Below are 25233 nucleotides of genomic sequence, written 5' to 3'. Positions count from 1 at the left end.
AAATCTTACAACTTGAGAACAAAATGCAAAATAACTTTTCTTTAAAAATTCACTTGCAGAATCCTATATAAACACTCTACTTGCAAGTGAGAAAGATGTAACCTTTCTTAACCTGCATTTGCAGTGCAGCAGCATGTAGGATTGTGTTCCCGTTACATGAATGCAGAAAGAGCAGCTAAACCAGTGCAGGCGACTGCGGCTGACTTAATTCCTAACTCCTGCTCCAGGGCATGACATTGGTATGATGTAATGAGGCTCGGACGAAACTGTAGAAAGAAGCGTCAGCATCAGCAGTGCCTCCTTGGGGAACTGGATTCATTCCGAAAATTGGAGTGAGAAACAAGTTTTGTGTCTCAGGGAAAATGGTAAGAGATGTAACTAGACGGTACAGCAGTACGTTTTGGGAAGTGTCTGCATTGGAAACCTTATAGCTCCAAACTAGCTCAGCTTGTGTAAAAGTAAATCTTTGCTCTCCTCTGACCTAGTTTCTTGAGCACATGCAGTTCCTGCACATCTCTAAGAACCGTGGCTATTCTTCACCACTAATAGTCAGAACACTAGTGCTTACGGAGCTCTGGGCTTACATAGGTGTCATCATGAAGGTTGTAATGAACCTGTCAGGAGGAGGCGAACAAGTTTAAAAGCTGTTGTATCTTTTAAAAACATTTGGAGGCCAAGTCCTAGAGGAGGCTGCCATACTTCCTTCTGCTCTAGCAACTTCCAGAAATTCTGCTCAAAAACAGGTTTCCCCTGTGCTCGTCATTACGCATCTGTAGCCCAAAAAACGTATAATGCAATTAGAGAGATTTAAAAAAAAAATGTAGGAAGATGTCAGTAAGCATATGCTAGAAAGACGGGCCTTCCACAGCACGCGCGTTTCTGTCCCACTGCCCAGAAGCTCGTACTGGGGCTACGTAAAGATACGGCACTGTCTGTAGGGGAGCGAACTGCAAAGGGCCGTCTGCAAGGACTTCGTTTCCGCTGCGGTGGGACGTGGCCCTCGGGGGCTCGCCGAGGCACCGAGGCTCCCGGCGGCGGCGCTCGGGCCGCTCCCCCTCGGCGGGGGAAGCGCGCGGGGCGGAGGCCGGCACGGCGAGCACCTCTTCCGCCCCGCCGGCCCCGCTCGGGGCCGCCCCGTGCCGCGGGGCCGCCGGGGCCGCGTGCGGCGGGGGGGCGGCAGGAAGCGCGCCCGGCGCCCGCCCCCCCGCGGCGGCGGCCGGAAGCTCGCGCGGCGGCGGGTCCCCGCCGGGGCGGCGGCGCTGGTGCCGAGGAGGCCGGGACCGACGTGGCCGGCCGGGGGAGGCGGAGCTGAGGGGCCGCCGGGCGGGGCAGATCCCGCGCCGAGCCGCGGCTGGATGGCAGCGGCGGCCCGGGGCGCGGCGGCGGCGCACGGTAACGGCGGCTCGCGGCCCGGAGCGGCGCGGCCGGGGGCGGGGGGTCGCCAGGCCACCCCCGTTCCGCTGCTGCGGTGGCGAGGGGGGCCGGCGGGGGGCGGGTGCGGCCGCGCAGCTCGGCCCCGGGCGGCGGCGGCGGGACGGGGTGAGCAGGGGCGGCGGCGGGCAGCGCTGCCAGCAGTGGAGCCGAGTCCGGCCCCGGCGGGGCCCGGCCCGGCCGAGCGCGGGGCAAGTTTGGGAAAGACGTGGGGGGCAGCGCCTGGCCGGGCCGCTGCTGCCGGGAGCCGTGCCCCGGCCCGGCGAGACCGCGGGCTCCGCGCCGCCCGCTCCCGGGGCTCCGGCTCCCCCCGGGCTCCCGGGACCGGCGTCCCCCCGCTCTAGCCCGCCTTCGCTGCAGCTTGCCCGGGGGAGCGGCGCCGTGTGGCTGCCGCTGCGGGCGGGCGTGCGCGGGGCTGGCAGCCCTGCCCCTGCGGAACGCGGCGGAGAAAGTTTTGGAAGTCGCTCCTCCGGCAGGCGATGCCGCGGGAAGGTCTCGGCGCCGGGGGCTTCCCCGCTCCCTGCCTCCCCCGCGGGACGTGCGACGCGGAGGGGTGTCCCGGCGCTCCCCCGCGGGAGCCGGCTTCGTGGGCTGGCCGGGGGCTGCGCGGCCACGGTGACACATGGACCCTGGGGGGCAACTAATGTACGGGTCCAGTAAGGTGCGTGAAGAGGGTTAATTACCCCCCCCCCGGGCAAATATGTCTCACTTTGCACTGGTCAGCATTCCTCTAACGGCAAACCCGCGCTGCCTGTCCCATCGGACGCCATCCGCGGCCGTGATGGAAACAATGACAAGAGCGGGGCCGCCGTGTTAATCGCCTGCAGAGAAGAGCTGTGCCGGAGCCTGGCCCGGGCTGGGCGAGGGCTGCGGCACCGGGTGGCTGCTCGGGGGGGCGGGAGGTCTGCCCAGCCTCGGCCTCGGGCTGCCGCGGTGAGTGGGCTACGAGGAGAGAAATCCCACCTAGCCCTGAGGGGGTGAACGCCGTTGCCTGATCCGCAAACTTTCCCCTTTCATCCTGGGTAGGATGGGGAAGGAGTCGCTGTCTCCCAAACTACGGTAGTGTTCAGTCAGTGTTTTAACTGCCTGCCTTGCCAGCTCTTGGGTTTGCCCGGGGTCTGTAATCTGTTCTGATCTGCGATACCCCATTGTTCTTAATCCTGTGCATCTCCAGCTTTTAGCTGTGCGTGATTTGCAGAAATGCGGGTCTCTGTGGGAAGTGGTTTTTTCTGAGAGGGATGGGGGAAAGGGGAAGGGTCCCACCAGAGCAGTGCATTCCCTAAAGATGGGCAGTGGTTGAGAGAGAAGGGAGTGCTGGGGGGGGCACTGGAGGCCTTTTGTGCCTCTGCCGAGGTCAGGGCTTCCAGGAGGAATTCAAAGCTCTCCACAGGGCTAATGGAGGGAGGCGGCTCATGGAGAATATTTTGGCTGAAAATTATACTTCCTCCCTGGAAAATAACTTTTTTCCATTCTGTGCGGTACTCTTTTGCAACTGTAAGACCAGGCAACCAGCTTCCAGGGAAAACACTTGTAAAAAAGCCTTTTCTTTTAATTTTTTTTTCTCCCAACAACATCTAAAATGTCATTGTGTGGCAATGAGCAATTGTGCTGAGACAGAGATGAAGCTGTGTGGTCTGAAAAGGCAGAGTGTCTAGGAGGGGAGGAGGCGGGTTGCTGGAGGAATCGTCGTCGTGTCAATATTTTATTTTCTCTTTTCCAATAGGTTTTTGCCTTGGCATTTTAAGTTTTGTCTGTGTTTTCTCAGGCATTGCCTGCTACAGAGGTGCTCAGTGAGCGCTGTGAGGTGGTGGAGGCCCCAGGAGCCTCCCAGGAGGCGGGCAGGAACTCTTCTCCTGGCTTGGTGTGTAAATGGCAAATTCTCATTTGTTTCTTCTTCCTGAGCTGGGAAGATGTCACGTTTATTCCAGTCCTGAGGCTGTTGCAGAAGGAGCTGAGCAGACCTGTCTCCTGAATGCTCAGCTTGGAGACCTGCACAGGACACGTGGTGCTATGGAGGGTGCTGCCAGTGGTAATGGTGGCCAGGTTCTGATCTGCCACAGCTGGGAGCTGTGATCCCAAATGGTGGTGTTGTCAAAACTGACGAGTAAATGATGCACTAGCTATTCTGTCCCATGCTTGCTCTTAAATAGGTCATATACGCTTCTTGAGAAAAACACATCTGTATAAACCTGGTTATGTCTCTGCCTCATAGTGACCACAGACTTCTCTGAAAACCTGCAGGTGCTTTCTCTAGAAATTTCTCAAGACCTTCTCTAGCTGAGTTCCTGAAACTGATGCTGTTGTCTAAAATTAGGGGTAGGTAAAGACTTCTTCCACCCTCTGCAACTGTAGTGGCAGGGTATTATTTTATCTCTTGAGCTTTTTTTTCCTACTACATCTTGACTGCTCCTTTTCTTCCCCTTAAATATTTGTCTCGGAGCAGCCAGTTTGAGTTTAGAGACTTTACAAACATTAAGTAAACTTAACGTCTCATGAGGAGCGTATACTAATGAGATAGAGAAGCAATGGGGCTATAGAGATAAAAAGTGCATTTTTAGAGCAAGTGGTTATGATATGCTAGGAAGAAGCAAATGCTGGGAGTATGCTCTAAATAATTAGCTGGGCACAAAGATCAGTTCAGGTGTGTCCTGGATGATGCACCAAGTTTCTCGTAGATGTTTTATAAGCATCAGGAATTTATTGCATGAGGTATGGGGATGTTCTTGAGCCACAAGGTAATGATGGTCAGGCAGCACAGGTGTAAAGAAATGTACTGTTTTTCCCTTGTGTGAGTAACAAGAGAAGAAACACCCATGGGCCACAGAAAGTTGACTGACACAAATGTGAGTTAGGCAAATCAGTTTTCTACCCCGTTATGCCAGTTTATTGTCCACCACCATCCCTTTTTGGAGGAACCTGGTCCCTTTCACTGCTGGAAGAAGGACATGAAGCCAGGTATACAGCCTATTTTCAGAGCCCTGGGTGTGCCCTTTGTCCTGTGTGCTACTGCCTCTCTCCAAGATTTCGGTCACTTAGTCTCAAAGACCCTTTCAGGTGTCCTTTGGGGCAGATGTGAGCGTGGAGAACAAGATGGAAGAAATTGACCTCTTGCATCAGTTGCCGTGATTTCTTTTCCAGGCTTTCTCAAAAGCTGTTAACTTTGTGATGACAGTGTTGCAGAAGAGGCCAGTTTGTGCCGCTTGCCATCATTGCCGAGCTGTGGAGAGCAGTTGTTTTTCTGTGTGTGTTTGTTGCCTCTTCATAGGCATGTGGTGGTTGTATAAATCCTGATTTTTTGCTCTGCTCTTTGCAGTAAGCTGTTCTCAGTAACTTTCTAGGTCTAATCCTGTCATAAAAGAAGAGGACATCCATCAGGCCCACTCTGGGGTTGGAAGGGGTGCCCATCTTTTTTTAAATCAGGAAATTCTCTAACTGTAGGTTGTTACGCAGCAGCTAGTAAGCAGAGGGAAGGCTGTGGCTGGTGTAATCTGCCTGAAGAGTCCTGTCACCTCCCTGTGCAGGTGCCTCTGTGGCTGATGGCTTCAGCCTGTATGGGTACTTGGGACAGAAGAAACTGGTCAGTTAGGGGACAGCTAACGTTTTAAGAGCTTCCTATCTTTTTGCGTTTTGGTTTGTGGGTTGTTTTTTTTTTCCAAGGAGAAATTTGGGGGATTCTGTGGCATCGTTTTACCATAGCTGTGTGTGTCTGTCTGCATAGCTGTGGGGGGAGCCTGAATCCCAGTGAGGGGAGCCGGAGGGCCTGGCAGTATCCCAGGTACATTTGTGTGGTGGAGGGGGGCAGAGGATGGCACCTCTGGCCCATGAGGCTCTGCTTGCAGTTGTTAGTAGTGCTCTGAGTATCAGCCCAGCACCTGTTCACTTCAGTGCCTGAGTTGAATTGGTGTGTGGAGTGCTGAGAGATGAAAAAGTCTCTTGCTGCCACCCCACCCTTCCCCATTGTTTTGAAGTGGTTGTGCCAATAGTGATTTACAGCTGAAAACCTGCTGCCTATGGTAGAGTCCTGCTGGTAGAACAAGGATCTTGCTGGCCTACTTGAATCACAGGTGTAGGGCTGGAGGGACGTCAAGAAGGCATCTGGTCTTTGTAATGAAATAGCATCTGCAGCAGGTATTTATTCTTTTTCTCAAAAGAAGAAAAAACCAAACAGTGCTGGAGATTCTGCATCATAGATAACCTGTTTTAGTATATCACCACTTTGGCACTATGTAAATTTGTTTCTTCATACCCAGGCTGAATCTTGTTTACCTTTTGAGCTGATGCTACAATGTGGAAGGAGAGTTGAGCACTTTCCCCCTTTCTAGTGACTTTTAATGTATGCAGACAGTTCTGTTCCCTTCAGTGTTACCTTTTTAAGACCAAACACACCCAGGTCCTTCAGTCATTTTTTCCAGGTCGTGCTTTCTACACTCTATTTTTTGTTTCTTTCCACCGGAATGTGTCTGATTTTTGCATCTGTTTTATAAAGAAGAATATGTGAGGCTGGGTGTGGTCTGCTGGCTAAAGTCTCACTTGTGTGGAGTGGAACAGAATTGCTGCTTCTGTGTCACACTTACAATGTAGCTACTAATATGTCCCAGGATGTCATATGCCTACTGTGCAGGAGGCTTATGTTGCTGGCTTGGAATTAATTTCTGAATCAATGTAATGCATATATGCATTTTTTTTCCTGGCACATTGGAGTTACTGTTTTGTCATGTCCATTTGATTTTTATTTTTTTTCCTTAGTATACTGTTTTGTACTGATCTTTACTGAGATTGGTTTGATAGCATGCTATAGGTAGGTCTAGGGTTCCTGCAGCCAGATCAAAACACTGCAATAAGATGCCGTGAAATCCTGAGCAGGTTCGAACTTGCTATGTTGAGGGATTTTTTTTCTTGTCCAAAAAAGAAAGTGTTGGGTTTTGTATGGGTCAGTAGAGTTTACATTTGGTCAGATGTTATCTTGCCACAAAAAGTTTTAGTGGTTCTTCCACAGCTAGCCAAGCCAGTGTCTTCATTGGTTCCTTCTTGCATCCTCCCTGCTCCTGATGTCCATGGTCACTGTGCTTGAAGCTCAGTGTCCTCCTTCATGGGAGCCATGGGACCCTGTCCTTTAATTTTCTTTTTGGTTGCTCAGTGCAGCTGGGCCTTCCTCCTGCAGTGACTTAGTTGGGGGACTGAAACTGGAAAAGGGCCAAGCCTTTAAAAAAAAAGTTTTTCCTGCTAGTTTGTTCTGACCCTGCTCACTCATGGAGTCAGTCGTGAGCATGGGGAGGGGATGTTTCATGAGGGGGCGGGGGGAACAACAAGGGGCAACACTGCCCTTTTCAGCTGTAGTGAGCCCTTAGATTGGTTCCAACACCCTGGATTTTGACTTGATAATTTGAGGCCTCTTTCTGTCTGGCTGTTACTTAATGCTTTGCTATCTTTATCACTTTCTTATCTTATAGGTAACTACAAACTGATCATTTAACTTGATCAAGAATCTTTCAGAGGATTGAAGTTACTGGTCTGTAACTTCTTAAGTCTTCTGCCACCTTTTTTTTTCTTTTTATAAAGGTAGGTGAGGCATGATGCTTCTCCAGCCTTCTGTGGCCTTCCCATATTCCTGTAAATTTTCAAAGATGGTCACTAATGCTTCAGAGATTACTTTGACTGTTTTCTTACATGCTTTCAGGAGAATGCTGGTATTCCCTCTCAATCTACAGCTGTCTTGTGAACATTTGTTAAGCTGTTCTTTTCTAACCCACTCTTTTCTCCCATTTCCAGATTAATTTTACTTGTCACATTTCACTTTTTCGTCTGGAGACTGAAGGAGCATTTGTACTTCAGCCTTTGTATCATTGCTTTCCTTTCCTGTTTGCCAATGAGAGTGTAATTATCTTTATTTTCCTCTTGTAACATGCCCGCTTCCCTCCACTTTTCTTGTGACTAAAGAGTTCTTAGTAACAGCTGTGCTGATTTTGACTAAGAGACCATCTAACCCAGTATCATTCTAGGAACGAATAAAAATCAGACCAGTATATATGATATTTTCCGACTACTATTCCAGCCTCCAGCTCCTTTCAGATAAGGGGATTTCCTGAGTCTAATGTGAGCTGTCTAACCATGAACAATCAATAGATTTGTCTTTCTAGTACTTGTCCTGTCTCTGTTGAATACATGTAAAATTTTCCATCATTTTTGGAGAAGTACCTCCTCATTTTTGGAGAAGTACCTCCACACAAGTTACCTGCTGGTGAAGAGTCACATTTGTTTGTTTTGTTTTGTTTTGAAGCTGACTCTCACTGGCTTCATGTGATGGCTGTTAGCACTACATCTGAAGAGATGGTGAATAATCTACCCCTGTTCACTGTCTTTATACCGCTCATGATTTTACAGACCTGTTATGTTGCCTGTCTTGCATCCTAATTTGTTACATGGATGCTGGTCCATGGCAAAGAGAAGACTTATCTGGGTAGCATCTCTGGTCAATACCTTTCTCTGAAGCACTGAAGGGCAAGGACAAGGGTACTTGGAGTCCTTGTCCAGTCCACCTGAGGGGAGATGCTGAAAGCCAGACTCTTTCACAAGATGTCTCGTGCAGTTTCATACACCTGACAGTAAACAGGCTCTCTGTCCTTTAGTGCTGTTTTGAAATCAGGAAGAGTTTCAGATGTTCCATACCTGTGCTAAGATGCTGAGGGAGGGGATGGTGTGACTGAGGCCTTCCCTCCGGGATGGTGGGAGGGAGTCTCAGGCATGCTCTCAGAACTGCTCTCCCCTGCTCATTTCAGAGATTGGCCAGCCTGGCTGAGACCACTTAGCAATGACAAAACAAAAGCTTCTGCTTGATGGGACGCTCTCCTTGTTTCTGGTCGTGGCCTGTGAAGCTCAGCAGCTCCCGAGGAGTCATGTTGCTGCTAGTTCTGGTCCTCTGTGCGAGAAGGAGGCAGAGTCCTGGGGAAACCTTTTCAGCAGCGAGCGGCTGGATGCCTGGATCTGTTCCCTCATCGGTTCGTTCATGGTGGGGCTGAGTGGGGTCTTCCCCTTGCTGGTGATCCCATTTGAGACAGGAGCTGCTCTGCGGTCAGAAGGTAAGCCTGCTACCTGCATTAGCCTTTCTGAAGCCAAAAGTCCTGGGTTGTGGCTGAACAGCACAGTGATGAACAGGACCTTGTCACAGAAATACTATCCTTTACAATAGACAGTCCATTTCTGGTGCTTTAGCCCATACCTGGCAATTTGATAGGGAGTCCTCGGACAAATGCAAGCTGGAACTTTGTACAAAGAGTATTGTTTGTTTTGCACCCTGCTTGGTCCAGGACCCTCCCACACACTGCTGTCCCAGCCATGTGGTGCAAGGGCTTTTTTTTGCACTCCAGCTATTTGTTTCATGCTCTGCCCTTTGAAAGCTTGCTTTGCAGATGCTTCCAATTTAGGTCTCTTTGTGCAAAATCTCAGCTGGAGATGTTTTGGCTCCCAGCTGAGTTGTGATCAGTTTTTTTTCCTTTTTTTTTTTTTTAGCTGGATCACACCGTTTGAAGCAGTTGCTGAGTTTTGCAATTGGTGGACTACTGGGGAATGTGTTTCTGCACATGCTCCCCGAAGCCTGGGCCTACACATGCAGTGCAACGACAGGTATGAAAGCCTTATGTGCCTAGAGGCAGTCCATGCAATGCCTAGTGCTACATTTTTTGAGTCTGTTCCATCTTGAAAACACAAGACCAGCCAGGCTGGGTCAGCCCAAAAACTAGTCTAGGCTGGTATTCTCTTTCAAACAATGTGTGAAAGCAAATGCCTAGGGAAGGATATAACAACAATAAAAACACATGTAATACTTCATCTTTGTACTCTGCAGTCCTACAAAGATTTTGAGATTGGAGGCTTCCTGAGTTGGCTACGGTTTCTTTATGTTTAGTAACTTGCAATGGATTTCTTGTCTATCAACTTTTCCTATCTTGCCTTGGACTCCTGTAAATCTCTGTTGATTTTTCCTTTGTCCTTTCTGTAAGGAAAGGGAATGCTTCTTTAACCTGATGGGAAGTTATGAATGTGTGTGTGGTCTGGTACATGAACATGTGCACCATCTCAGGTGAGGATTCTGCCACATCAGATGCATCATGTCTATAAATCTGCCCCTATAACAGTGTTACTCCTAGAGCCTCTTTCTTGGGAAAAACTGGGGCCCCTCTGCTGGGTACTTCTATCTATGGGAGCCCAAATGTGTTGCCCTCTTAATCTTTGCTCAAGGAGAAGTCACAGAAAATTGTCCATACGGTCATGACTGAGATGGGGCGGGGGGGCAGGGGGAGAAAAAGGAAGTGCAGGTGACAGAAACCTGTGTTCGCCAGTGAACTAAACGCTGTTTGGGTTGGGATAGAGCTTGTGGTATCGGTGTATCTCCTTCACCCCTCAGATAGACAGGGTTGTTGAAACTTGTAGTGATTGTATCTCTCTGCTTCAGCAAATTGATAGCATAGAAGGTGACTGCTGCAGCATCCCGCCTGTTGAGAAACCAATAAATCATTTCCCTGCTGAAAATGTGAGAGAGGGAAAAGGATGCCCTGGATTTCCCAGACTTCCTTGCACCTATGTCCTGGGATTTCAAGTCTGCTGGGCCTTTGATCCTCTTCTTCATCACAGCTCTGGCACTGCCAGCAGAACCTGCTGTCCTTTTTTTTCCCCCTTTCTACAGTGGTTCCCAAATGACTCTGTCTTCCTGCTCTAGCTTGTTTGCTTCTGCCAGACTGTCCTGAAGCTTAAAGGTTTCCTTGACCCATGTAAGCCCCATTACAGAGTCATTCTGTTCTTCCACTGCAATGCAATCTCCATTTCTGCAGCCAGGCTGAATGGATGATTATCTCGCAAGCTTGGCTGTAATTGAAAAGAAAGTTTAGAGCTTTGGGCTTAATAACTTGCCCAGGTGTGGCAGAAAGGGGAAGGTGAGTCTGTAGCTCCACTAATGGCAGATTTCATGTCAGGGCTTGCTGCTCAGTAGATACAGCTGCAGGATTTTTGTTGATGTAATCTTCACTTGCCTCTGGAGCTCAGGGAAATTCCCAGTGTTGTCAGGAAATATTCTGGATTGCACTATTGAAGCAAAAGGGCTAGGGGCTCTCACTCTGAGTGTCCTGAGATGAGGATATGCGTTAGATCAAGAATGAGCAAGTTAAACTAATTTGCTGTGAGATATGTTTGCTTGTTTCTTGTTTTTTGTCTTGGAATTGCTGATTAAACTGTCCAGGGTGGGGTGGGTTCACATGTGGGAAACACTGCATACTTGATAGCAATATGAAGATTTCTCTCTTGTCCCTCAGGAGAAGGGCAGAGCTTTCAGCAGCAGAAGCTTCTGGGTCTCTGGGTGATAACTGGTTTCCTGACCTTCCTGGTGCTAGAGAAGATCTTCCTAGAGAAAGAAGAGGAGGAGTGCCCTGGTGTGGTAAGTTAGCAGACAGAGGGGAGGGAGGGCTGTTATGTTTGGAGCACTGTACTAAACACCTCATCAGCCCTATCTGACAGGCTCAGCAAATGATCCTGAAGCTGTGAGTAGCTTGTCAATGCCCTTTGGGAGCTTTCTGCCACTTCTTTGACACTGGGCTCTAGAAGAAGGTGTTTCATCTCCAGGCTTTGGTTTTGTGGTTTTAGCTGAGATTTCTCACCTCTGGTCTGGTTTTGTTCTTGATGTGGTATGTGTAAAAGAGAGCTCCCCTTTTATGGGGACTGGGAGCTGGAGCACTCTGCAGATGTGACTCTTGCTCAAGTAAGCTTTGAGGGATGACAGCTTGTTGATGCATGTTCCACTGAGCCATCGTGACTCACTCCCCTTCTGGGTCCTCCATCAGGACAAAGACCAGCCTTCTTTTGGAAGGTGTTCCTCACTTCCCACTCTTCTTGGGTATGGCCTGGATCAGGCGTGCGTTTGGATAACTTTGTGTGGTAGAAGGAATTTATGGTTGGCCAGGTAATACTAAGTAATGGTTCAGAGGAGAGTCGCCCAGCTGCAAAGGGCCAACGTAGACAGAGGTACCAGAAGCTAATTCCTCAGACATCTGCGCAACTCCTATAGACTGTTCAGTGCTTGCTGTGCCTTGAGAGGTGAAAATGCAGGTCAGGCACTGCATAAGAGCAATTAGGTGTACTTTGACTCAACATGAGACTTTATTTAAAGTCTGAAAGGAACTTAATCTTATTTACAGAGAGACTGAAGTCTGAGCAATCCCAGCTATAGAATAATTCTCTAGGCTTAGTTATTCTGATGCACCAGAGAGAGCAAGACTCTTTTTCCCCCATCCCTTGCCCAGATGGAGTTATATTTCTCTGGGCAGCAGCTGCCAGCAGGAGTAGTAGGCTCAGTCCCTCATCTTTCCAGTGGAACCTGGCTCATGCCAAGGGGGCATGACTCCAATTCCTCCTCTCTCTTTCTATTTTCCTTCTCTCGGTAATTGGGGAAGTCTTTGTTCTTGTCTCACAGTACAGGTGTCACAATGCTCTCTGAAATCTGTCTCATTTCTGGCAGTTCCTGTTATTAAACTGGGGTATCAAAGCTGCTGATTTGCATTGTAAGGACAAAAGGATTAAGGGTGAAGATTGGATTTCTGACCCTGATTCATGCTCATTCATCACTGACAAAAAGACAGTGACAAGTTGTTTTCCCCTAATTTAGGGTTGTGATTCCAAAGCAGCAGCGGGAAAGATTCCCAATGGAAGTGGCTACCCCCTGCTGAAGGTGGCAGGCCAATCCCAAAGAGCAGGAACAGGTTCCACTCAGTGTAATGGCTCCCCTCTCCAGTCTTGTCCAACAGGCAACAGAATCAAGGTAAGAGACCCACAAACTGACCTTCACATCTTATGTTTTCGGGGCACATATTTTAAAATTCAGTCAGGAGGATGAGTTGTCTGTGGAAAGAATTGTGCCTGAGTGAGGAACTCAGTGTTTGAGTGAGTTGTGCTTAATTTTGCTCTGTCAAAGTGTCTGTACAAGTCACAGCAGGGAGGAAGTAGAGGACTTGGGGAAAATCTGCACTGCAGCTTATGCAAAAGAGGCAAAGTCACTGTTGTGAAGGCGTAAGTCTGTATCTTTATTTGCTTAAATTTTTGTGCCATGATTTCTCTGTTCTCTAGTGCCTGCATTGTACAAATTGTGAGCTGCGCATTTCCTTTGAAGGCACCTTGGGAAGCGTTTTGACAGTTGAAGCTGTAAAACTGTAGAAGTTCAGTTTCTCAGATTAGCAGTTTATCTACTGCCAAAAAGGGCTTCTTGTCCACTTCTGCCTCCAAACCTGTGTTTCCCATCACTTCCTTTGCACTGGACCTCATCTGACCCCACAGTGAGCCTATTCAGGGAGCTAAACAGGCAAAGAATTTGCTTTTTCTCTCCCCTCCGTGCCCTTCCGCGCCCCCCCCCTTCCCCCCCCCCGGTTTATTTCTCTCCTAACTTAACTTCTTGAATCAGCTTGGCATGTAGACAGGCAGCCTGTAGTGCTGGGATAAGGGAGATCAGCAAGCTCATAACATTGGAAGTGGAGGAAGGAAAAGGAGTACTGTACCATTGGGCAGTGGCTAACCTTTAGATTGGCTTTGCTTTCAGTTTTATGTTACTATCTTTGCACTACAGAAAGCCCTGTTTGGATGAACATTACAAGCAAGAGAGTATACGACTTCTTTGGCAAAGGAGGACCTATAATTTGAGTTTGAAAGCCCATAAAAATGTGCAAGATTGTAGGAGAGTAGCTATGAACAGAAAGTGTGGTTGCACAAATTAGCCCAAACCTGGATATGTGGTCAGTCAGAGGCTCTTCAGTCTTTCTATTTTAAATCTCTTTTGCTGTAACTTTATAGCTCTTACTACACAATGTGAAAGATATGCTGAAGTCACTGGGTATTTTTGATATCTGTCACATTCATGTAATCTGTACAGGACACTGCACAAACTGCAAGGTGCCACGTTAGTGTTTTTAGAGATGACAGTGGTGAAGAAACCAATATTACTGGGTTATGAAATGTTGTGTCATTATTTTAGAAGGGTTTATATAAGGAACTATGGACTTAGAGGATGGTTAGACTACCACTGATTTCAAGTAGAAATGAAACGCTGATGGGGACACAATTGCTTAGGGTCTGGTCCTCATGTAAAAAATAATAATGTAATTAATGCTAATTGATGTGATCTTATGGAAGATAAGTTCTTGTCAACCAGACATCTTTTCCCTGCCTTTTGTTCAGTCATAAGATTGTTTGATAAAGGTAATGACACTGACAAATGTAAATAAAACAAACTTTCTCCCACATTCTAATAAAACTAGTACTGCATGAAATCAACTTTGCTAATCTTAGCTGTATTAAAAATCAGTTATTCTATATTATCAACAGGGACTGGATTAATGCAGCCCCCCTCAAATCTGTTCACTGGTGGTTTATGATTTTTCTAAGTGATTATTTATAAAAACAGAATATCTTCATATTTGCAGATACTACTATATTACTTAAATGGAACATTGTGACTGCATGAAGTCAGTGATATTGGCTAAACTGAGTAACTTCATCAAAAGAGATGAATTTTTAACGTATTTTGATACATGCAAATATTAAGGAATAGATTAAGAAAGAATGCAGATCATATTTACAAGATATGGACAGTTTCAAGTAGTCAATGCCTTGGAAAAAGGTATGAGAATCACAGTAGGAAATTGTTTGAACACATTCTTCCCTTGTGATGCTACAGCCAGGAGGATGGGTGAGTAGGAAATCATATGTGAGAGAAGAAGCAAATGTTCCTCTTTCTATATAGCAATAATGAAACAGCTATCTGACTTCTTCCAGTGGTGTTATTCACAATATCCAAAATATTACTGATAATTTGTAAAGAAATCAGGAAAGGGCCGAAATAATTATTTTAGGTTTGCAGTATGTGATAAGAAGTGGTTTTCTTCAGTCTTTAGCTCTGTAGACGTGACAGATCAGGGGTGACTTAAAGTATACAAATACACATGTAAGAGGCATGAGTAAATTTGAATAGTTAAAGCTATACCAAACAGTAGCAAACTAGAAATCAAAGACACCTCTGTTACTGAGGGTAACTTGCCAGTGGACCAACTTACCTTAGAGACATAGTAGATTCTTTGTCACTTGTGGGCTTTAAGCTGTGTTTTAAGATGCTTTCTACAAGGTATGCTATAGCTTAAGAAACAATGGGCTTCGTGCAGAAATTGAATGAGATTCTTTCAGTTGTGTTATGTAGAAGGATTTTAAAGCTAGAAGGGCTCTCCATGGTCGTCTAGACCTAACACGTCTGTTCAGTCTTATAGACTATTGTCAATATGCATGAAATAGAAACTAATGAGTTTATGTGGGTAGTTTTAAGTTTCTACCTTCTGAGCATATAATCTGAATATTTTAATAGTCTTTCTGGTAGGGGGGAAACTACCAAAGCTATCAAGCTATTCCTGCGTTGTTAGCCTGTTTCCTTAGGCAACAACATAAGCAGTCGTTCCATCTGTCTGTCCATCTGTTCTGCCCTTCATTTTCAATAACTTTTGAACCCATAATTAATTTTACTTGAGAGGATAGAAGTCTCGAGGGTAATAAAATTTCTGCAAGTTCCATAAAAATCAGCATGGCAGTAGAGGAGGAATGCAAACGAATGCCTGATTGAAAAACTCTGGCAGAACTTAGACGTTGCATGCCGCTTGGCAGGTCCACCTGGTTGGCAATCTGCAGGTAAGTCTCACTGCCCCTACCTGCTAGGGAAGTGGTTGTCGTGCAGTGCAGAGTGGGGAAGGGACATGCAGGGAAACAGTGTTGCTGGACGTGAGCAAAGTAGGTGCTTGCAGAGGAAGGAGAGAAAGCCATAGCAAGCCAGACTACTTTGGTTCTACTATTTACTCAGTAACCCCCTTTTTTCAGAAAACAAAAAGGGAAATATACTATTTAAACAAACAGACAGAGTCACCCTTCAGGGCTTAATGATTAGTAAGCTGTAATCAGTCATCCTTTGTCCATACATATTAGAACTTCTGCTCATTAGCTGCTGCTGTAATAATTTGTCCTAGCTTGAAAACTGCAGGCGGGAGGCTTCCTTTGCACCCCAACATAGATCAGTTCTGTCCTGCATTGCAGCCTTTATTCCCTCAACAAGTAAAAACATCGTAGAGTACTTTTGCCTTGCTTATTCTTGCTTTTTCCCTGTGGCACATGTGGTCCTTGCTGATTTGTAGAAATATGTTTTATTGCACAGTGACATTAATTCTGAAGCATGAACATAAACACACTTCATCTGGCTGTGCTCTTTATGAGCAACAAGAACATCCTATTAGGAATTTGCAGAATGTAAATGTCAGAGGCTCATAACTGTCAAATCAACCCAATTTATTTCTGAGCACTCCAAGGCTTTGCTTCTTTCAGTGACAGCTTTTGCCCAAGCCACTGACAAGAAAAAGTCATAATGTTTTAATCATGAAGTCTATTTTTTCCCTATACAGTGGTATGGGAAAGCATTTTTGTGTAAAACTTATGTGAATAATTATTATTAGCCTGTGGGGAAAACACAATCACACAAAATCCCCACATGAAAAGGAGAAATTTTAGACAGTCATATTTGACTGAAAATGAGGAATGAGACATAAAACTGCTGTGTTCATGGGTCTGCTTGCATGCATCCCTTTGTGTTCCCTTTCTTACAAAAACATGCAGGGAACTTCTGCATCCGTTGTGGAGATGTTACTTAGATTATTACTTAAACGTGATCTGTAGTTAGGCTTTGCTTAATTCTTTATTTTCATATTTTTTATTTCAATTTTTTATTTCAGTTCTTTATTAATCATCAATGCACTTTAAAAAGTTTAGAGCCTATAAATATATGCTGCGATTGTGCAGTAGAAGTGCCCTGCAGAAAGGTGGTGCTTTGGAGAAAGAGACTTGACAGAAAGACCCACCTGAGCTGTGGCATACAGACGGCAGGAGGAAAAGATGCCCCAAGCAGAGTTTGATAGAAACAGGGAAGAGCAGAAGACCAAAAAGGGCTCATGAAACCCATCAGCACTTGTGTTTTTCGAGCTGAACTTTGGCACCTGATGCTATGGTGAAGTAAGAGGTTAATGCCCCACAGTTTCTAGACAGTCTTTCTACTTGCTGGATGCTGCCCTGTATCTGGAGTTAATGTATGCCTGCTTAGTTCTTGCAGTCCAGAGACAGCCTGATGTATTGGCTAACACCTGGTTTGATAATAATTTAAACTGCAGTGCTGTATAGTGAACTGCAGTATCTCAGGACCCAAACGTAGTAGTTTTTGTTAAGTCTAACGGAAAAAATCCCAAAACCTGTGAGCAAAAGAGCTGGGGTGGTACCCTCATAAATCACTTTGTCAAATACTCAGAATTGTCTGGAGATGACCATAGTTAGCATGATAGGGAAGTCTAACACGGAGATGGACTTGTGAGGAAAGAAGTTGCTTCTGCTTATAATTTTAAGAAATGTGTTTATATGCAAATGCATATACATGCTATCCAGCCTTCTAGTAGGTGGTTTTTTTGGTGACTGTCATCACTATCTTCTCTTTTGATTCTTTGTTAAGGGAAAGCAAACCCACAAGCACAAGCTTTTTTAGTACAATGCTTGAAGATTTGTTTAGTTATAAAAAGCAATTTCAGCAACGTTTGTTCTGTTGCATTGTTCTTACCAGCTTTTGAAGAGGAGATATCTAACAGTTGGATATTGAAGTACATGACTAGAAGACAAGGTTAGGTCATATTTGAAGCCAGTCACCTGTGTAAATTAGTCTTACCTAAAATTGGTTTGATTTAGAATCAGATATATTCTTGCATTTTGGTTTTCTTCTTTTTCCTTTATCTCTTTCTGTTTCTAGAGCTCTTTGTCGTTTGCATAAGATGATTATCCTTATCTCAGACAATACTTGCCTACCCCAAAACTTAGTTTACTCTAAAACTGAACATAACATTTAATTTGTACTTGAGCACTGACATAGTTTAAGATCTTCACCAGAAGTGCCATGTCCCGACCTTTCCCATCTGATCGTGACTCTGTATAACCTGTGTGTAAGCCATGTGCTTTCTTTTATCTTGTTATGTCTCTTCCTTTATCAGGGGCTCTTCCTTCTCTTTGCAGATTAGTGGATACCTCAATCTGCTGGCTAACACCATTGATAACTTTACACATGGCCTGGCAGTAGCAGCCAGCTTCCTGGTTAGCCGAAAGGTAAGGTTTCTGCCACCAGCTGTGTACTGAACTGGAGAGGCCTGTTCTCAAGGGTGATGCAACATGCAAAAAACCCCAAAGATGTGAGGAGTTCCCTTCTATTTTCTGGAAGTTTCTGAGAAAATGGAGACCGCAGTAAAAAGCAACCCTATCCTGACCCTCTGATGCAGAGCTTCTTCAGACCTGGGACATGTTAGTCATTTGTACTGGCATTAGGGGAAGGGTTAGCTCATCTACCCTTTTGCTGAATAGTTCTAAACTCTGAGTAACAAGTCTTAACTTGGAGAAAGGGGCCTTGACATGTCGATAAAAGTCTCATCTCTCAGAGCTGGGTGACTGTTTCCTAACCACGTTCTCTCCTCTGCTACAGGTTGGGTTCCTAACCACAGTGGCCATTCTCCTGCACGAAATCCCACATGAGGTGAGAGGGCTTTGTATCCTGCCATCATGAGGGATTACAAGGGTGCTTCATCTACTAAGAGGAGGGCTGGATCTGGTTAACATTTTCTTGTCCCTTTGAAAGCTGGCAACATGGAAAACTAGAAACAGTCTTGAAGTACCGGTCTTGTTACAGATGGCCTTTGTGACTGAGAATGTTCATATTCATTAACTGTCAGCTCTTGGTTTTCTTAGGTTGGAGACTTTGCAATCCTACTTCGGGCTGGCTTTGACCGCTGGAGTGCAGCCAAGATGCAGCTTTCCACAGCTCTGGGGGGGATTCTAGGAGCCTGCTTTGCAATATGTGCTCAGTCACCAAAAGGAGCAGGTAAGGTTCCCTGGGACCTCTGTAGGAATAGGAGGGGGGGCCTGTCGTCCCCATGTGTGTATCTTCTTTCCCTTCTCTGTTCTCTCCCATGGCTTTGTCTCAGTAATAACAAAAGCTTTCTGTATTTGCACAGGGGAAACGGTAGCCTGGATCCTCCCTTTCACTTCTGGAGGATTTCTGTATATTGCCTTGGTAAATGTTGTGCCTGATCTCCTGGAGGAAAAGAATCCTTGGTAAGTGCTCCCTCCTGTTCTGCTGCAGCAATTCTTGCTGCCAGGGAGCAGGGATATAACCCTTCCCCATGCCTGTTCTGGCAGCACATGAATGCCAGCTTTCCAAATCCCATGGGCAAGGCTGGAATCTTGATAGACTGCTGTGCTAGCTATTGTGTTTATGGGACTACAAAGACCCTATAAAACATGAGAACCTTCAACTGGGTCAGTCCCAAAGATTGTGCTAACGCAGTATGTAGCATGACCAGCTAGAGCAGGTTGCTCAGAAATGTGTCCAGTAAGGTGACCCATTCCCCAGTCTGTCTTGTCAGCTTCTGGCATGTACTGTTTTAGGGACCGTCTGAACCAGGGCCCCATAGAGGTGTGTGTGTCTGATAACCACACGTGAACCTATCCTTCACACACTTCTCTCATCCCTTTTTGACGCTATCCATTACTTTGGGCCTCTGCAGTCTCCCTTTGGCAGCAAGTTTGCATAGTTTGACTGCACTGCATTAAATGATGCTTCTTATTATTTGTTTTTTAGCCTCTTGCTTATTAATTTTAATTACATGCCGCTGTGTTGCTGTGTGAGTAGAAAATAATAGTTTTCTTCTCTTTATCATTCAGCATTTCATAGTCTGTTATTGTATCCCACCTCAGCCATCTCTCTTCTACACTGGTATATATATTCTGGTATATTTGGCCTCCCCTTGTTTTGTCCCCTCATTCTCCCCTCAAGAAACTCTAGTTTCTTGCAGCCTGATTAAGGCTGTAGCAGGCCCAAATCCAGGTGTACCACAGTAAAGGCCCTTTCATATCTGCTGGCAGAGCTGCCCCTGAATGTTCCCTTCTATTTCAGTTGTAATGAGACAGGTAACTTCAGTACTTTAAATAAGAAACCTTGGCTCACCTAGTTCATTTTGACTGAAACAGTTAAAGAAGTGCTGAAAAAACAGCTCCACAGCTGTATCTGAGGAGGCAGGAACCTCTGGTGGAGAAATGTTAATGACCAGTTGGGAGCTTGCTTTTGGGTTGGTAACCTCTTGTGCTGGTAGAGCTGTTGGCAAAGTGTGCAGAGGTGGTAGGTACGTAGTCACTTCAATCCAGCATAAACATGAGATGGTGCTAAAAGAATAGCAAAATTCATCAGCTTTTTAAAATTTTCTTTTCATAACTGTTGTCGTTAGCTGGATGAGGTCCCTAAAGTATCTGTGAACACGCTGCACAAGTGCTGGTTCTCTTGTGACAGAGAGGACAGGAATATATACCTGGGTAGCTGCACGACTGAATCAGCTTAAATTGATTTTGAAACCTGAAGTTGGGCCTTGCAGCTGAGTAGAACAAATACCTGTCAGTTTATAGACGACTTCTTTGCTTGGGGTGCTGGGAAAGAGTCTTCTCACCTGTATTAGTGGCTTCATACAGCTGTTGTGTTCTCCTTTTGGTAGATTTGGAAGGGCAAAGAACAAACCATTTGTGAGCCTCTACACTGCTGCCTATTGGGATTGGTCTATGGCTCCTCCTAATTTTGCTGTTTCTTTCCCAGGAACTCACTGCAGCAAATTCTGCTCCTGTGTACAGGCATTACAGTCATGGTGCTACTCTCGCTCACAACCGAGTGACCTCTGCGCAGACCTCATGATGCCTCCCAGAGCCATCACAGTGACTCTGAGCTGTTACAAAGCAATAAGGAACACTAATGTTACTTCCTGTGTGTGTGCGTGCAGATCTGGCTGCTAGTATGAGAAGCAGGTGACAAAGAGGTCTGGGTGTGCACAACTTCGTTCCCTGGCGCTCCTATCCCTGTTCTGCTAAAATCCACACATCAGGGCTTCCATTTGTTTTTTTGGGTTTTTTTATGGAGCAAAAGATACAGTGAGCAGAAATGAACTGAACAACTGCTGCACAGTGAATGGACAATGTTTCATTCGGTTCATTCTGATGGAACTGCACCTCCCAAGCTCTTGTGTGAAAACAACAGAGGCGATTCCTGTAGCTGATGAAGAGGAAGGACTTTTCCTACCACTCTAAGGGCTGGAGGCAGAACAGGGATGGCAAAGCAACAATAAACTAACAGCTTTAGCCAGAACTCCCTACCCATGAGAAGTTATGGTGCTATGAGACAGAGGGGCAAAGACCCTTTCCAACTTGATCTCCGGCTTTTCATGGACATCACTTGTTCCTAAAGGTAGTATTAGCCTCAGCAGTCCAGCTCTTTGGTCTCTTTTGTATTTGTTTATGTTGAAATCGAGCCAAAAGCTTGAGGCACTTTAGGATAGCTCACTACAATTAAATGGCTCAGCTTGCAGATTACTTGCCTCAGCCCTAACCACTCCAATAGCCAGCACAGCCTGACTGTTTATCTGAAAAATGGTCAGTAAATATTTCTTCTGTTGCCATACTACCAGCTCACATACATCTGGAAGGAAAGCCATGTAGTTGTTGCGACTGAGCTCCCTCTCCTCATGACCATTAGCTGAACATGGCTCTGAGCCTGCTCTTGAGACCCAGCTCACCTACCATCTGCCCCACACCTCGTTTCAGAGCTCTCTTGAGGTGTAGCATGTTAGCCCTGCCTGGCATGCTACAGCAGCCCTAGACTGTCATGGCAGAGGTCTGGACAGTTTGGGCAGTAGTTGAACACTACAGCCTGATCAGCAGCTGATAACGCCTGGTTAGCTTTTTCTCTGTTCAGTGTAGGCTATTTAAGAGCATGCTATAACCAAAAATATAGATGGTAGCCTATTTCTGGGCTTCTTACCTCACAGTGGAGTTAGTCTGTTGGGGATGAATAGATAAGAAATGATACTGACAGCCCTTAAAGGAAGGGGCACAGCAGCAAATAATACTGGAGAGAGGGTGAAATGGGAAGGGTGAAACTGCTGGTGAAAAGATTTTTAAAAATGGGTCTGGAAAAGCTGTGTGCTAAGTAAGGAGAGAAAGGGATATGAATGGGTGACAGTAAGTATGCTTTAAGAGGAGTTTTCTGTTGTGTGATGCTTGGGATAAAATTTTTGGCAATTTGAGACCAATAAAAATAAATTACATTTCTAGTGCTTTGCCCACATCCCAGCTCACAGGGCTGACCAGGCCATCGTTGCAAAGGGATGTTTTGTTGCCACAGAGATGTGCAGTTACTAAGATCATCCCGTCTGCAGAGCTTATCCTCACTTCGCTTAAATCTGTTTAAAAACAGGTCTAATTGAACTAGCAGAGTCATTGGACACAAACAGTTGCCACAATGTGAATTGCACCAACTCATCTCTGTCTTTAAACAGCTTTTGTAAATCAGTATGGCTCTCCAGTCTGCACAGGGCCTTATCAAGAGGGCTCGTCCCTTGAGAGGGCAATTTGGGTCACGGCAACGAGGCAGGTATGCTGCCCACAGCAGAGGCGTTTACTTCCCTAAGAGATTCCTGAACTGTTGACACAGTTCTCTTTTTATGACAGCTCCTGTCCTACTTTTCAGAGAGCGCTGAAGAGCTCGTGCTTGCAGTTCTCTGCCCAGGACCTGCTGTCTAAAATTTTTTCAGCTTTCCTTACCTTACCTTTTTTACCTTTCCTTTCCTTACTGATGTAAGTTACAGGCTTACATCAGTAACTAGTTTCACTGCAACAACGAGGGAGGCTTAGTGCAATTTTTTTATTCCTCTTCACAAAGTTGCCTTCCTTTCCCAACTACTCCCCCTATTATTCAATTGTCACAAAGTCTGAAGGTAGCATCCACTTCCTGCTTTCCTGGAAAAAGAATTAATCTGATTAGCCTGCAGGGACTGGGGGAGTATGCTAACTGTCTAGTTTAGCTTTGGGGTGTTTTTTCCTCCTCCCCCTCATCCCCCTTCCCCAGGGACTGAAGTTACGTGGACCCTGTAGTAGAGCTCTGGAGGAAGTGGGTTTGCACAGAAAGATGTGCCTGCTGTTTCCCAAGATGTCTTTCTCAAAATGAGGCTGGCATTTAAGTTGAGGCATCGCCAGGTGAGTGCCCATGAGTTGGTGTTGTTGCATCAGCACTGAGCCTTGCCAAGACTGAAAACCACAGGATTTTGTGCTCAGCGTTCAGGAATGCAAAGTGGATGACACTGAAGAAAGAATTTCTGAGTTGTTTTTCTTGGCTGCTACCACAGGCCTGGACAGTCTGGTTCTTGGGAAGATACCCTGGTAGGAGGTAGCACAGGGCTTGCAGGAGGGAGGGGCTTGTTAGTTTTCCACTACATCAGCCCTGGGGCTGAGGATGGAGAGCCTTGGGAGGAAATGGAGCATCGCTCCACCACATTTGTCACTTTTGGAAATGCAGAGAGAATCATATTTTCTAGCTCTATTTTTTCAGCTGCTCTTATACATTTTCCCCCTTCATCTGTATTGGTCTGCTCTGCATAGAGACAATAGAGATGAAATAAATGGTTTTCCGTGTGGGTTTGTGGGGGTTTTTTTTGTTGTTGAAGCTACTACTTTTCATTGAATTACAAATTCAATTCAAATTTCATTTGAATTACAGAGCACTATCTCTGGGTTAGTCTAGAGAAGTCTGGGCTCTGTCTTGCCTTCCTTTCTACTCCTCAGACTTTCACAATTGACAGAAAAAGTTCTAATCCAGTTTCCTGTTCCTGGTGCCGTGGCACTGTGGGCCAGGAGCGGCGTGGTCTGATCATAATTCTTGGCTGCTGCTCTGGGTTCCCTGAAAAGCATCACCAAGTGAGTTGCTCCTCTTTGAGGGGAGATCTTGCATGGTAACAGTATCCAGAGAGTTTTGCAACCATACATTGTTGTGATCAGTGACTTTTTTTTTTTTAAATCTAAAAACCTCAAGGCCTATCTGATATCAATTAACACTATGCTGGCTACCTACTATGTGGGACAAAGGCGTGTTGGTCAAATGTTGTATGTAGGAATTGCCCAGAAAGGACTAAGGGGATTTTCTCTACCCTTCAAAAACATGGGTTCAGAGCATGTCTTATGCCACTCTTCATTTGAAAGATTTTCAGCCTATGAATACCCAATGGTAGTACATGGCTCGCAGTTCTTACCGGAAGTCTTAAGAAGAAGGAAAACCGTAACCCAAGAGCTGGAGGAAGGTGAAGGCAGGTAGGTGATCAAGAGCATGTTTTCATGGTCTGGGGGCTTTGCCAGCAAATGTACATTTTGGAATCTCTGTCCCTGGCTTCACCATGCTGCACTCTTTGGTCGTGCTGTCACCTCTGCCTGTGGGGCTGTGCTGTGAGCCTCCCTTCCCCATGCCTTTTGCCTTCTCAAGAGTAATAAAAAATAACATGGATTAATCAGCTGCCTGGTTCACAGGCTCCACAAAGAGTGGCTCTGACACACTTGCAGGAGCACAGAGGGTAGAACAATTGGAAGGAGTCTTGTACGTGGGAACTTTCTAAGGTGATGGGTTTGCCAGAGACCCTGTCTTTGGAAACTATAGCCTGAAGAACTGATGCAGAGAGTAGGGTGACATAATAGGATTGCAGATTTAGGAAATGTGAATATTTGGATCTTTACAGGAAAGAGCTGTTATAATTGAAGGATTTTTTTTCCATGTTATCTAGAGCAGTGACTGTATTTGAAAATTATTTTTTTCATTCTTGATGTGGAAGACTTAATTTAGCTGGTATGTGTAAGAAAATTCTTTTGACAGCAGCCCTTTCAATTTGTCTGCCTTGAAGGCACTAATGTGCAGCTGCATGGATGGTAATCCCATCTGTCCAGTGCGAACTGCTGAAGAGGATCATGCTGAAATGTGGTTAAAACAAGCTTTATCTGTGGTTGCTGCACATTTCCACCAGGCATAGTGCTGTGGGGAGAGTAGTAGTACTCTGTTCTGGGCAGGGTCCCTGGGAGAAGTGCTGAGGAGGGCATTTAGGTTGTGCTCAGTGTGGCCGAGAGGGTAAGAAGTGACAAGGTGGGGAAAAGGATCTGAATCTCCTACAGTTGAACAGTTTGCTCCTGGGAGACAATTTAAAGTGCTTTTAACAAACAAAACTAAGGATTTTAAAACTGGACATTAAATTTGTAATTTAGACTTAACCGTATCACTAGATCATTTTATCTGGAGGCCAGAAGTGAAAAGATGGTGCCCTGACAACTGGCTTTGGGGACTGATAGTGCTGCAGCTGGAGGAACAAGTCCCATAGAACAAGCAGGATCAAAAGGGATTTTATGCCCTTGGAAATGTTGCATTTAACTAATGGCTTGGATTTAGCCTGCTTCTCATTGCATAAAATGGATTGACATTTTTCAGCTCTTCAGGCCTTATTTTCCATTAACTGATAATGAAGGGTTGAGGAGAAATCGTGATCAAAATGCCAACAAGTGCTGCTGGGAGTGGTGTTTGTACTTCATCCACGTTTTAAAACCCGCTTGATCCTGTGGCACCTCAGTGTTAGCAGGACTGATCTCTGCCCTCCGGCCAGGCCCGCCCCGGCGTTGGAGCGGCAGCTCTGGCGTTGGAGGGGTGCGTACGAGGCAAGAGGAAGCCGCGAAAACGATCGGGGCCCCCCTCGCCCCTTTCTCCCGGTCAGCCCCTGGTAGCTGCCGCTCCCGCCTGCCCGACGGTCGGCCCGCGGGCACGCCCGCACCGCCCCGGGGCGACAGACGGACTCCCCCGAGGCTGCTCCGCTGTGCGCGGCCGGG

At 46.2% G+C, this 25233-nt stretch overlaps 2 protein-coding genes across 4 annotated transcripts in view; one reads left to right on the top strand and one right to left on the bottom strand.

Moving 5' to 3' along the window:
* SPI1 (Spi-1 proto-oncogene) overlaps positions 1 to 1386 on the bottom strand; it is a 55272-nt gene extending 53886 nt beyond the window's left edge. The window contains exons 1-2 of one of the 2 annotated variants that reach the window (XM_072863901.1): positions 906 to 1386; positions 113 to 266 (exon numbers count right to left, since the gene is read on the bottom strand). The gene's annotated coding sequence lies outside the window, so the exon portion shown is untranslated. Of the gene's footprint in view, positions 1 to 112 lie in introns of both variants that reach the window. The other variant, XM_072863900.1, reaches the window with a different exon arrangement.
* On the top strand, positions 1190 to 24622 carry SLC39A13 (solute carrier family 39 member 13). 2 transcript variants are annotated; one of them, XM_072863898.1, is made up of 11 exons: positions 1190 to 1392; positions 6882 to 6990; positions 8208 to 8507; positions 8938 to 9051; positions 10731 to 10852; positions 12077 to 12229; positions 17533 to 17622; positions 17993 to 18043; positions 18256 to 18388; positions 18522 to 18621; positions 20150 to 24622. In XM_072863898.1, the coding sequence occupies exons 3-11, from the start codon at positions 8240 to 8242 to the stop codon at positions 20223 to 20225; spliced, it is 1107 nt and encodes a 368-aa protein (XP_072719999.1). In that variant the 5' UTR covers positions 1190 to 1392; positions 6882 to 6990; positions 8208 to 8239; the 3' UTR covers positions 20226 to 24622. The 2 variants fall into 2 exon arrangements, with proteins under 2 accessions (XP_072719999.1, XP_072719998.1); XM_072863897.1 differs by lacking the exon at positions 6882 to 6990 and having other exon boundaries at positions 1191 to 1392.
* The last annotated feature ends 611 nt before the right edge of the window (positions 24623 to 25233 follow it).

Source organism: Ciconia boyciana, chromosome 6 (assembly GCF_034638445.1).
Source record: "Ciconia boyciana chromosome 6, ASM3463844v1, whole genome shotgun sequence".
Lineage (NCBI taxonomy): Eukaryota > Metazoa > Chordata > Aves > Ciconiiformes > Ciconiidae > Ciconia > Ciconia boyciana.
The sequence above is the reverse complement of the archived record's forward strand: the minus strand, read 5'-3'. Positions and strand labels throughout refer to the sequence as shown.